Below are 11,070 nucleotides of genomic sequence, written 5' to 3'. Positions count from 1 at the left end.
CACCTTTTTTTCCCAGTGGCCTTAGGTTTTATTTTCTGAACAGATCCCAGCTGTGTGCAGAAGGAACTGCAGTGGCCATTGGAGAACCCACCAGCACCTCGGAAGCCCGGACAGCAGGAGATGCCTGTTCTCCAGTTTCCTGGAGCAGCACGACTGCTACCACACAGAAAATCACCATTAAGTAACAACTAGTTAAAGCTTAGTAATAACTGATTGGTGCTTTCACCCTAACAGAGTGAGCACATTACTCCCCAGCTGTGGGCAGCGGCGTCACCACCCGCCGTGCGCATGCGCGGCGTCAGCACACATGCGCAGTGAGGACACGTTCCCGCCTGACCGCGGGTCAGGGGCAGCAACATGGCTGCGCCCGTGTGCGCGCCCGGGGCACGGCCAGAGCGGGGGGTTTAGTCCCGTCCCGTGGTGCGCGGAGCTGGTCTGTGCCGCGTCGTGTGGCCACCGCGTACCGCCACCCCTGCATGGAGCCGCGAGAGTCCTGGGCGGCCTTGGCGGTGAGTGAGCGCACCCGGGCCTGCCCGTTGCCAAGGCGACACGGCGGCCTGTGCAGGCGGGGCGGCAGGAGCGCGCCTGGGCGGCGGGAGCGCGCCTGGGCCCGTCCCCTTTGGCTTCAGCAGACGCCCCCGGGCCGGGGTTGTCGGGGTCGTGGAGCGTGTACTTCGTGCTTTATTTCCCACCCTAAAGCTGCTTTTCAACGCGTACTCCCAGCAGAGCCGCATGTGGGGGCAAAGCCCCCAGGCCCCAGAGCTGGGGACCCCCTGGCACAGCCCCAGCGCTCGCCCTCGGCGCTGTGTGGGGCAGCAGGGCTGTGGTGCCCCCATGGCAAGGGGGGAACTGGGGGACACCCCGGAGGCACTCAACTGAAAGGTCATGGCTCAATAATTAGGTCCTGGTTTCATTAAATCGCTTTACTGACGTTAAGTTTAACGGGTATGTCCAATTCCTGGTAAAGGTTTTCAGCTGTTCCCCTGCTGATAACGCTGCTGTTGCAAAAGGTGGGGGAGAAGGTGTGTTTTAGTTGTCTTATTATCTAAAAATCATGACCACTTTCTGCTGATGGTGTGAGCACACAGGTGTTGTCGCCCTCTGGCAGGTGCTCTATTAGCCGCTTCATGAATTTAAATGACATTTAAGATACAGAACTTTGAAAACTAAAGAAGCAATTAGTAACTTTTGATTCATGTTTTAACAGATGGGTAGATTAAATCTGATCGATGTTATTTTGAACAGATAAGGATTTTGATGAAAAAGAGGGAAGAAAAATCAATACATGCAAAATAGCAAACTAGATTAAAAAAAGTAATTAACTTATTGATTAAAACTTTAGTAGTAGATTGTGAACACCTCCCTGAATCCTCTGTTGGCCCTGGAGAAAAAAAGTGCGAATCACACACATGTGATTTGTATTCAGGCTGAGTTAAAAATTGGTGCAGCTACTTGTTGTGTGCTGTTCTATATGTGGTAGACTTCAAACCATTTATTTCACTCTCTTATTTTTAACAAGTCGTTATTTTCTACAAACCAGATGTCGTTTAGAAACACAGACAACAGAAAAAGATTGAGCTTTAGTTGAAACTATTTGGGGTTTAGTTTTAAGGATTGCTTTGAATAAAAACTTTCTCCTTTTCTTTATGACTGTGAAAGTATCTTTATTTTTTTCTTATAGGCTTTTGTCAGCAAAAGAACATAAAGCAGTTTTACTTTAGGCTTTGTTCAACCGAGGAAATCGGGGGGCTAACACTTCAAATGAAGATTTTTGCTCAAAAAATGTGAACGTGCTTTCTAGCGATGCTTACAAGGAAGCAGACTTGCTTCTGTCTTTCCCTGATCTTATCACACAACTTCCTAGAGGTGCTGGTCATTCTGTGCTGTGTCATCTTTATAAGTGACATTCACTGTCTTGTTTATAGGCATGGGGGGGTAAGTGTTGCATTGCTTTGCTTGTGCTATTCAAAACATGGAGATTGTTTTGAAAATACCTTAAAAATGGTTTAAAAGTTGTAATGTCTGTTGCTTTCTTGCTTTTGTTGAAGCTTCCTTGTTGTGGCTATAGAATCTATTGAAGTGTGTGTGTAAGACTGTCAGTTTATAATTAGACAACAGGATATGGTCAGTAGTGCTTTGGTTTTGGTTTTTAGGTATGCCTCAGTTACATAAGCACCACAACTTCACCTCTATGAATATTAATATTCTTTATTCCATGGTTTTGTCTTGAAGGCTGGTGGAGTTGCTGGTGTCTGTGTTGACTTGATCCTTTTTCCCCTGGATACTGTAAAAACAAGACTGCAGAGTCCTCAAGGATTTAGGAAGGCTGGTGGGTTTCGTGGCATCTATGCTGGAGTTCCGTCCACTGCTATAGGATCCTTTCCAAATGGTAAATTTTCTTTGGATTATGCTTTGTCTTCTTTAAATGGGAACTTACGTAGTACAGGACATTAATGTCCGTGGCTTCCTCTCCTGCAGGTAATTGGATTCTGTAAGTCCATGTCCAGCTGTGAGGAGTGGTTTCTAGAATTGTACAGCCTTGAACAAGTTCTTTGAGTGAGCCTGGAGTGAAGGCTGCTGCATGTTTGCTCTGAAAAGCAACCCTTACTCCGTGAAAGTGTTCTTGGATGTCTCATAGGCCTATTCTTACTTATAGGGACACCCTAAAGCATTTCTAGGTGCCAGAGAGGGCTTGAGCCTTGCTTCCCCTGGATGCTTTTGTCATGACACACCCTTTCAGGGCATTGGAAATGAACTGGACGCAATTCAAAGTGCTTGAGCACTGGAGGTCTTTGAGTTAGTTGCCATGGGGTTGCTCTGCCTCTCCTTTTCTGTCTGGAAACAACTACAACACTTACAATCAGAAGACATCAGGAATACTTTTGAAACTGAAGCTTTAAAAAGTAAATGCTGGAGAGAAAAGACATCTAAAATTGCTAATGCCTTTGTCCATTTTGTCTTTGTAGGGAAGGATAAAAAAGCAGCAAGCTATGCTGTCAGTTGTGTTAGGACAACTTTGCTGACAAATCCACTGACACCTTCAGATGTTTGATGTCCTTCATAAGATGATATAAAAAAATTCATTTCTTTATCTTGTCTACTCTCTTATCTCCTTTTGTGGTGATAAGCATCTTTTGATTAGCAGAAAGCAATTCACATAGCCCTTCTTTACAATTAAAATCTGTTCCCCCGTAAGACATGTCATTTTTTTTTTTGGGATTTACATCTTCAAAATCTGAACTGTGGTTTTATCTTTCCAACATATGACAGAGAGCTAAAATTATCTTTAGAAGAAGGGATAACCCTTAAGGTGCAAGTGCCTTTGTAGTTGTCTGTTTCAGTGAACAAACACAGCTCATGTTGCTGTGCTCAGTTTAGTTCTGTATGTTTCTCGTTCGCTGGACAGGACTTTTAAGAGTTCTTCAGAAGCTTTGAAGAGTTTTTTTCTGGAGCTAAAGTGCCAAATATTAAACTGATGATAGCTAGGAAGAAATTTTTAATAACTGGTACTGAAATAGTTTGCACATTGCAGGGTAGCAGACGTGTATGGTGATTTTTTTTTCTTTTCAATTAATTAACTGATTATTTTTTTTCCAAATAATAAAGACGATCCATCCAGTTCAACAAACCAGCCTTCTCTTTACCCTTCCTATCTTTTAATATGAATATGAAGATACCATTTTTTCAAAACCTATTGGACATTTGTGACTAATTAACACATCTTTCCTTATGTCAATACTAAATACAGCCTTAAGTGTTGGTTCCTCTGCTGTTAACATGAGGCTTTCCAGTGATAGCCAGGAGCATGAACTTCTGAATGAATTACCCCACAGATTGTGTTGATACTATTGTACTGTTTGGGGGTAAAAATACCCTGTTTTCAACTACAGTGTTAGAATAATAGGTGACAAAATCCACCTTTAAACGTTTTTATGCTAGTTCTGTGGTGGAGGAACAGTTAAATGACTGCATGTATTCTTAAATTTCAGCTGCTGCATTTTTTATCACCTATGAGAATGTGAAATCCATGCTGCCCCACAGCTCTACACCTTACTTGACGCCTGCAACGCACATGGTGGCTGCGTCCCTTGGGGAAGTGGTAAGAAAGATGTTCATGTGTTGTGTGTCTGTGGGAGGAGAGGCCCAGGATTGATGTCATATCTTTTTTGAATGTTGACCATCTCTGTACTTGTGACAGTTCTCATGAAAATAATAATTTTCTGTGAGGAAATGATAACTGGGTAATTTAATCATCAGTAGCTGAAGAACAGTGGGCTACAGATGATTCCTTGCATGATTGCAAAATGTGTTGCCCGTTTTTTCCAAGGTGGTCTGTAGTCTCATGTCCCTCACAATTTGGACATTTACTGCTTTTACTTTCAGGCCAACAAAGGGAGATGCAGCGTAAATTGAATGTGTTGCTCAGGGCTGTATCGTGTGCTTGTCTTTGCTGCTCTACGGCCAGAGAAATATATAGTGATAGCCATTGAAATGGCAATCTGACTTTATGGTATGGAAGCTATGGTGTTGTAACAGCTTTTTTCAGCTAATAAGGTTCTGCGTTTTGCTAGGTTTTCCTCTCAGTGTGATGGGAGAACTAAGCTGTAAAATAATTGAGATAGGGATTTAGAGGTTTGCTACAACAAACCTGTAATAAAAATAACATAATGCAAGATCTTCTCACATTTGTTTTATATAAAGTCTTAGCCGATCAATAGAAATATATAAACTATTCCAAATTGCGTCAGGGTGAAAGCTATAATTATAGTTTTATTGATTAGTCATTAAATTTTAATCAGGGCATAACCACTGGGACTATTATTTTGTCAGTAGTTTTTTTTTAATATGTACTTTTCTCCTTTGTACACTTTAATAATCACTATGATATAAATTGCTTTTAAATGTGAAATAATGAGCCAAAGACTCTGTCATGTTAGGATTCCCAAGGCATCTCTCTGCGTTTCCAAACTGTCTTTTTACAAAATGGAGAAATTAAGATTTAGAGCAAGGAACTGATATTGAGTTTGTAGGGTTGCTGCTCCTTCACTGCTGAGTATAAATGAGTCAGCTACTTTCTTGTGCATCGCTAAAATGTGAGTTATGTGCAAAGCTTAAAGGTGTGTTAATACTGACTAATCTGTGTTTTGACTGTGACCCAGTAAAAATAATAAAATGGGTAAAGATTAAAAAAAATGCAAAGGTTGCATCAAGATATATTGAAATATATGGGAGAAGTCAGTCAAATGGGAGGGTTTAGTTTTTATAGCAGCCACTCTTCTGTATTGTTGACAGCCTGTGTAAATTCGTGGGAAACATGGTCCCCTGGAACTGGTTTGGTCCAATTTCCCAGTTCCAGGCGAGAAGGCACAAAACCAAGCAGTAAAAAAGCAGTGGGTGTAGCATGTGTTTTCTTTTCCTTTTGGGCAGGAGGAATATGGAAGGCTAATCTCATCTCCCAGAGTGAGATAAAGGAAAGTACATAGAAAATCTGACCCTGTTAAACATAATTATTTTTTCCTATAACTGAATCTTGCTGTATGGGGACACAGAGTATCCCATAATACATGAAAAATTACTCACAAAGATACAGCCAAAACTCTGGAGAGCAGATATATGGTATAGCATCTCATCTAGGAAGAAGGTTGAAGGATACATGAGTTACCAAGGGGGGAAAAAACCCTTATTATACCACTTGGGTAACTGAAATTTGGAGATAGGAAACACACTTACTGAGTCCAGGGCTTTGGAATTTTTCATCTTGAGTCTGCATTGCCCTGTATGTTTAGTCTGCCTGTATCTTTACAGTGAGCTGCCAAATGTACTTGGAAAACATGATATCATAGGGAGTGGAAAGGAAAACCAGATGTTCTAAAGTTTTACTTTTAATATTCTAAGGCGGTGTAAGTAACTCTGACAAGGAACAGTATTTTTAACCTCCTAGTGCCCATTTTAAATAACTAGGTGCATCTTGCAGATCCATAGTTAATTGTATAGCCCCAGATTGATTTGTACATAATTTTTTATGGCACTTTAATTATGACAGTGAATATTATTGATTTCAAGAAACTTTGATAGAGAGACATCCCTCTCTGGGCATCCCCTACCAGGCTCCTGCAAACATGGTTTTATGAGACAAGTTTGAGATTGTTGCAGTTTGACTGATGAGGTTTCCTTCATGAGTGCCAAAGTGGCTGGGTTCTGCACAGTTAAGTTTACATCCTGCTGGCTTTTCCGTGGAGGTGAGAATAAAGTCATTTGGATCACGTTCTAGAGCAGCCAGCTGACAACAGGCTTTTCCATCTGAGGTTTAGATGTTGTTATGGTCACAATCTGAGCCTTGCAAGATATTCAGTGAAAGTTTTGGGCTGTTGCCTGTAAGTATCAGGTTCACTCTCATCTTTCTGACCTTTTATTTTTGATTGGCTATTTTTGGTGATGTCTTTTTTTTTATTATTATTATTATTTCCCTCTACTCTGTAGGAAAACAAGGTACCTTCACTTCAGCTCACTTGTGAGAGAAAGTGTGGGGGAGGACTGAGAACCAGGGTGAGAGGTAGATGTCCCGTTCTTTCGGCAGCCAGCAGTAATGACCGTGCTCTGAAAGTAGATTACCAGCTGAAGTTACTGAGCTGCTTTTGTCCTTGTGCAGGTTTCCAGAGTACTTTAGGATTACAGCGCTGGAGATGTGTTAACACTGCAGAGTGTCCCCAAGTCTGCCAGATCCCAAGTTATTGCAATGAAGCGCTGTGTCTGCAGAGTGTGCTGTGGCACCAGAGAGTAACTCAGATCCTGAAAACTGCCTAATCATATTGGTGACACTGTGCCTGCGTTTGTTTGTCCTGTTAAATTTTTAAGCAGATGTAGCCATGATACTTTAGGTTCCTCATCTGGCTTGTTTTCATTCTGCTTCAGTGTCTGTGCACTGTGGTCCCTTGAGTTCTGTAAATGCTGGACAAGCTTATAAGTCTAGAAAGGTGTTTCTGGTCTGGCTGCAAGAATGCTGAAACTTGGGCTACCTGCTGGGCTTTGGTGGAACACAAACCTCGCAGGAAGAGATGGAAACTTCAGCAATATTCTGAGAGAGCTCTGAATGGTTAGGTAGGGACTCTCTTCGAAGGTGAGAGGCTTGGCTGTCTTCAGCAAGGATTTTAGCGTAGCCTCACACTTAACGTTTTTTTCCAAAAATTTGAGAAAGGGATGTTGAATCAATTTGCATTCAAACATCCAAAAGTTTTGTCACAATTTTGTGGTAAGTGTGTGGTTCATCTGATTAGAACGTGAACATCGGTATTAATAACTTAGGATTGTCTGTTGTGCATCCTATCTCCTCTCAACCAGTGTAGTATGGGCTGGCAGACCATAGTATTCAAAGTAGTATCCAAAGTCTGACAGCAGCCAAAGTTTGATGGAACCTCTTCCACAGTACTTAAGTTTGTTTGTTTGTTTCTTTTCTGTTTTCATTGATCAGTGCCTGTCATTTTAGGCATGACTGTATCTTTTGTTCTGCGCATATCTGGATGCATATAGGGACTGAGAAGGAGAATGTGCTGACCCCAGCAAGACGAGCAATGGTGGGGACTGCAGCAACGTATGTAGTCTTTTGAATAAATTGTGCTGAATTTTGAAATATTCATAAATTAATCTAGGTGAGGTCAGCCCTGTAATACAGAGCTGCAGGATTTTTGCCAAATCCTTATGCAGAAACATAGCTGAGGAGTGGTTGGAAGGTGGTTGTAAAGGTGAGACTGCTGCCATTAAGGGCCAGTGGAGGAGGAGGATAGTTTGAGCGGATGGAAACTCAAATTAGAGCTGCAGCTGAAAATTGATTGTAAATAAAGATGAATGGAGGCATGAATCCACAAATGCTGCCAACAAATTCATCATACAATTAAAGGCCGAAACAGCAAATTAAGAAGTGTCAAACAGCTGAACAGCCACCCAAGCTGATCTTCTCTCATGTGCTCCATGTTAACTGCATCTCCTCCTTTTCATCAGCCACCTTTCCTAGATTGCTTTGTGTTATCTACTCAATTCAGGGCTTAGAGCACATGCTACTTTGCAGTAAAGAGTAGAAGCTTGATGGTTGTCATCTCTTTTCTTTCAATCCTAGGGCTGATATTCAGCCAATTTAGTAATATTTGTAGCACAAAGTGTCAATAGGGGAAAGCTAATTTGGGTTAAAGAGTACACATGAGAAATAAGTAATTGAAAAGTATTTCCTGATGGATTTCCTGGCTTGCAATGTATTTTGCCAGAGTCAGCTTTGAAAATGTCTCAGATAGTTTAAGGTAAGTTTATTCCAAAGTAAGGTTCTGTACAGGATTTGTCAGGAATAACTATTTCTAAATAGCTCCATATGTGGACAAGCCCATAATTCTTCAAGTGAAAAGGCTGTAGGAAAGAGTAGGGGATCAATTAAAGGAAAATACTTGATAAAATACAATGTAGTTGAAATTTCCGTGTTCTGGGCCAATGTAACCCCAAGAGACCAAGCAAATTGTAAAATACTAGTCATCTTTCAACAGGAGACTTAATGTGTTTTCAGAAAATATTGCCTATGTTCTCTTGCCTGGAATCTCATTAACATTTGTCCTCTTGTAACACAGCCTGACCCCACTTGGCTCCTGGGAAACAGTTTTATGCTGGATGGGATGCACCACACTACTTCTGCTGAAAGAACAGTTTGGCTGGTGGATGCGATTAGTTTCTTGCACCTTTCAAAATAAGTTTAACAGACTCTCAGTGGTGGAAGAGCTGCTGGGATAGATTGCATCATGCAGAAAATTCTGTAGGTTGAATTAAGGGTCTACTCTTCCTTTTGGCTTTAGGGCTTTCTGTATTTAAATGTGGTAGTAATTTATGATTCAAGCATCAACCAGGCTAAGGAGGATTTTTTTTCTTTAAGCTATTCAGCTGTCTGATTTCTGCCACTTGAGTTTAAACCAACTGCTTGTGTCTGTACTGAGCAAAATCTGTGGGGCAGTTTGTGCTGGAGTACAAAAGAGTTGTGCACAACAGCTGGCCGCTTTCTGTAACTTTTACATTTAATTTTAAAAAGGAAACAAACTCTACATTGATTAAACTTTGAAAGACTAATTTAGTTATGCAAAGCAGACAAACTTTTAAAACATCTGCAGGGAGAAGTACTTCTGTAAAGAAGTGTTTAGTGTCAGGCTTGCCAGCTTCACAAACTTGCCCTTTTCTTTGCTCATTAACTGATATAACTGGTATAACAGTTTCTCCTTGCTGTGAAGAGAACTTGCCACATATTTCCACTGTTTGAGGGGGGAAAGAAAAGTTTTTCAAGGTGTTTCTGAGGTGGCTGATAGAGAAGTAGGCAGGGAACCCACAGCAAGAGTTGTAGGTCATGTCGCTGGGCAATTGAAGAGCCACACGTGGGGAAGGAAATCGTGAGAGAAGAGCAGGAGCCCATGTTGAGAGGGCTATGAAGTGACGGACTTCAGGCAGCTGGGGTGAAAAGGCTCAGCCAAGATGGCCATTGAGAAGGAAGAAGTACGTGGTGGTGCCGACGATGCTCTGTAGCAGGAAGAAGTGAGCTCTGGAAAGCAATAATAGGTAGCTGACTTAAGTTTGACAATGACAGGATGTAATAGCACCCTGCAAAACAGCTCTGCTGATTCTAGGTGAAGTCATCTGAGGTGGAAACTTGGAGGAAGCTGAAAACATTTCTGCAGAAGCTCCAGTTTTCCAAATGCTTGTGATATTCAGTTCCTGTTAATGGTCTCATCTCTGAAATAGTATGTTTGTAAGCTCTGGGAAGTGCTGAGATCTGAGGGATCTTGCTGGGTGAGATTGCTCTTTGAAGAAATGTTTCCTGCCAGCGTACAGGGAGCTGCAATTAAATTTATGAAGGCCCTGTTGTGTCAGTCAGAGGAAAAGATGGGACAAAGAGCTTGGCATTGTCTAAACCTTCCCATTAGTCAAAACCTGTTCTCTCTATGGGTTTTAAATTAGGAATGGAGTCACCTGTTGGTGACCCCAGCAGCTTTGCACAGGACTGAATTTAACTGTGCTGAAAGGGCACATCTGTGCTGTGCACAGTACGGAAGGGGAAAACAAGATTAGCATAATCTGAGTTTTTATTTTGAAGACACACTTTTTCTCTGGGCTTGGCACTTAAAGCAGAAAGTGATAGTGGACAGTACAAATATTGGGCAATTTCTGCCCTTCCTGGAGACAATTTCTTCATCAAAATAGGTGTCAATGCTTCAATTCCCCACTTCAGATTTGCTTCAGCAGGTAGCACAGCCTGCTGACAAATGTGTGGAAGGGCTTGTTCACAACTTGAGTTGTGACCCACAGCAGATTACAGACCATAGAAACTTAAATTTTTGTTCTGTCTTGGTCAAAAGGGAAGCAGTTATTTAGATGAAGGCTTATTGGTGTTTGAACTGTTACGGGTCTATGGTTGCAGCAACTCAGGCTTCTCTCTTCAAAGGAAATATGAAACCAAATGACAAATGCATATTTCATGTTCCTCTGCTTTTCTGTTAATTTTCCTGGTGGTGGGAAGGGTGATGCAGTTCATCTTCCATCTACAGATAAAATCTCATGCTCTCCACCTTCCCTGCTATTTAACATTCCCAATCCAAGAACTGTGACCAGAGTCTAGAAACAATTATTGCGAGGATGAAATACTTTGCTAATCTCATAATATTGCATCAAAATAGTTATTTTTCCTCTTGTATCGGAGAAGGGAATCCCAATGAGATCTGAAAAACCAAACATGAACTTACAGAGTTTGGAAAGGCATGGAAAGCTGCAGTGCTGAATTCAAGGCTTGCTGAGAGCCCTGAACTTGAACCAAAAGGGAAATTTCTCCTTCTTTTTCAGGATCCAAGGGAAATCGGTGCAATTTAAGATCTCTTAATTTTAGACTTGCATATGAATTTAATAATTCAGCTATCTGAGGAATGGAAAAGGACATTTTTCATGTTTCAGATTAAAAATAGCAACTTCCTACTTAAAAGGGAGCATCTGACATAGAAATTCAGATGCTCAGATTATGTCATATTTATTAATATATTTTGGGAAGCAGCATTTTTTAAT

At 41.4% G+C, this 11,070-nt stretch overlaps 1 protein-coding gene across 4 annotated transcripts in view; it reads left to right on the top strand.

Moving 5' to 3' along the window:
* Positions 1–272: 272 nt before the first annotated feature.
* The window catches only part of SLC25A26 (solute carrier family 25 member 26), an 84,763-nt gene continuing 73,965 nt past the window's right edge, over positions 273–11,070 (top strand). For 2 of the 4 annotated variants that reach the window (XM_065075476.1, XM_005505616.4), the window contains exons 1-3: positions 273–509; positions 2,233–2,389; positions 3,990–4,099. In XM_065075476.1, coding sequence (XP_064931548.1) covers positions 477–509; positions 2,233–2,389; positions 3,990–4,099 — 300 coding nt within the window. In that variant the 5' untranslated portion in view covers positions 273–476. The remainder of the gene's footprint in view (positions 510–2,232; positions 2,390–3,989; positions 4,100–11,070) is intronic. The other 2 variants (XM_065075475.1, XM_065075474.1) reach the window with 1 other exon arrangement.

The sequence above is a fragment of the Columba livia genome, chromosome 10, assembly GCF_036013475.1.
Source record: "Columba livia isolate bColLiv1 breed racing homer chromosome 10, bColLiv1.pat.W.v2, whole genome shotgun sequence".
Lineage (NCBI taxonomy): Eukaryota > Metazoa > Chordata > Aves > Columbiformes > Columbidae > Columba > Columba livia.
Note: the sequence above shows the minus strand (reverse complement) of the source record. Positions and strands in the feature narration are given on the sequence as shown.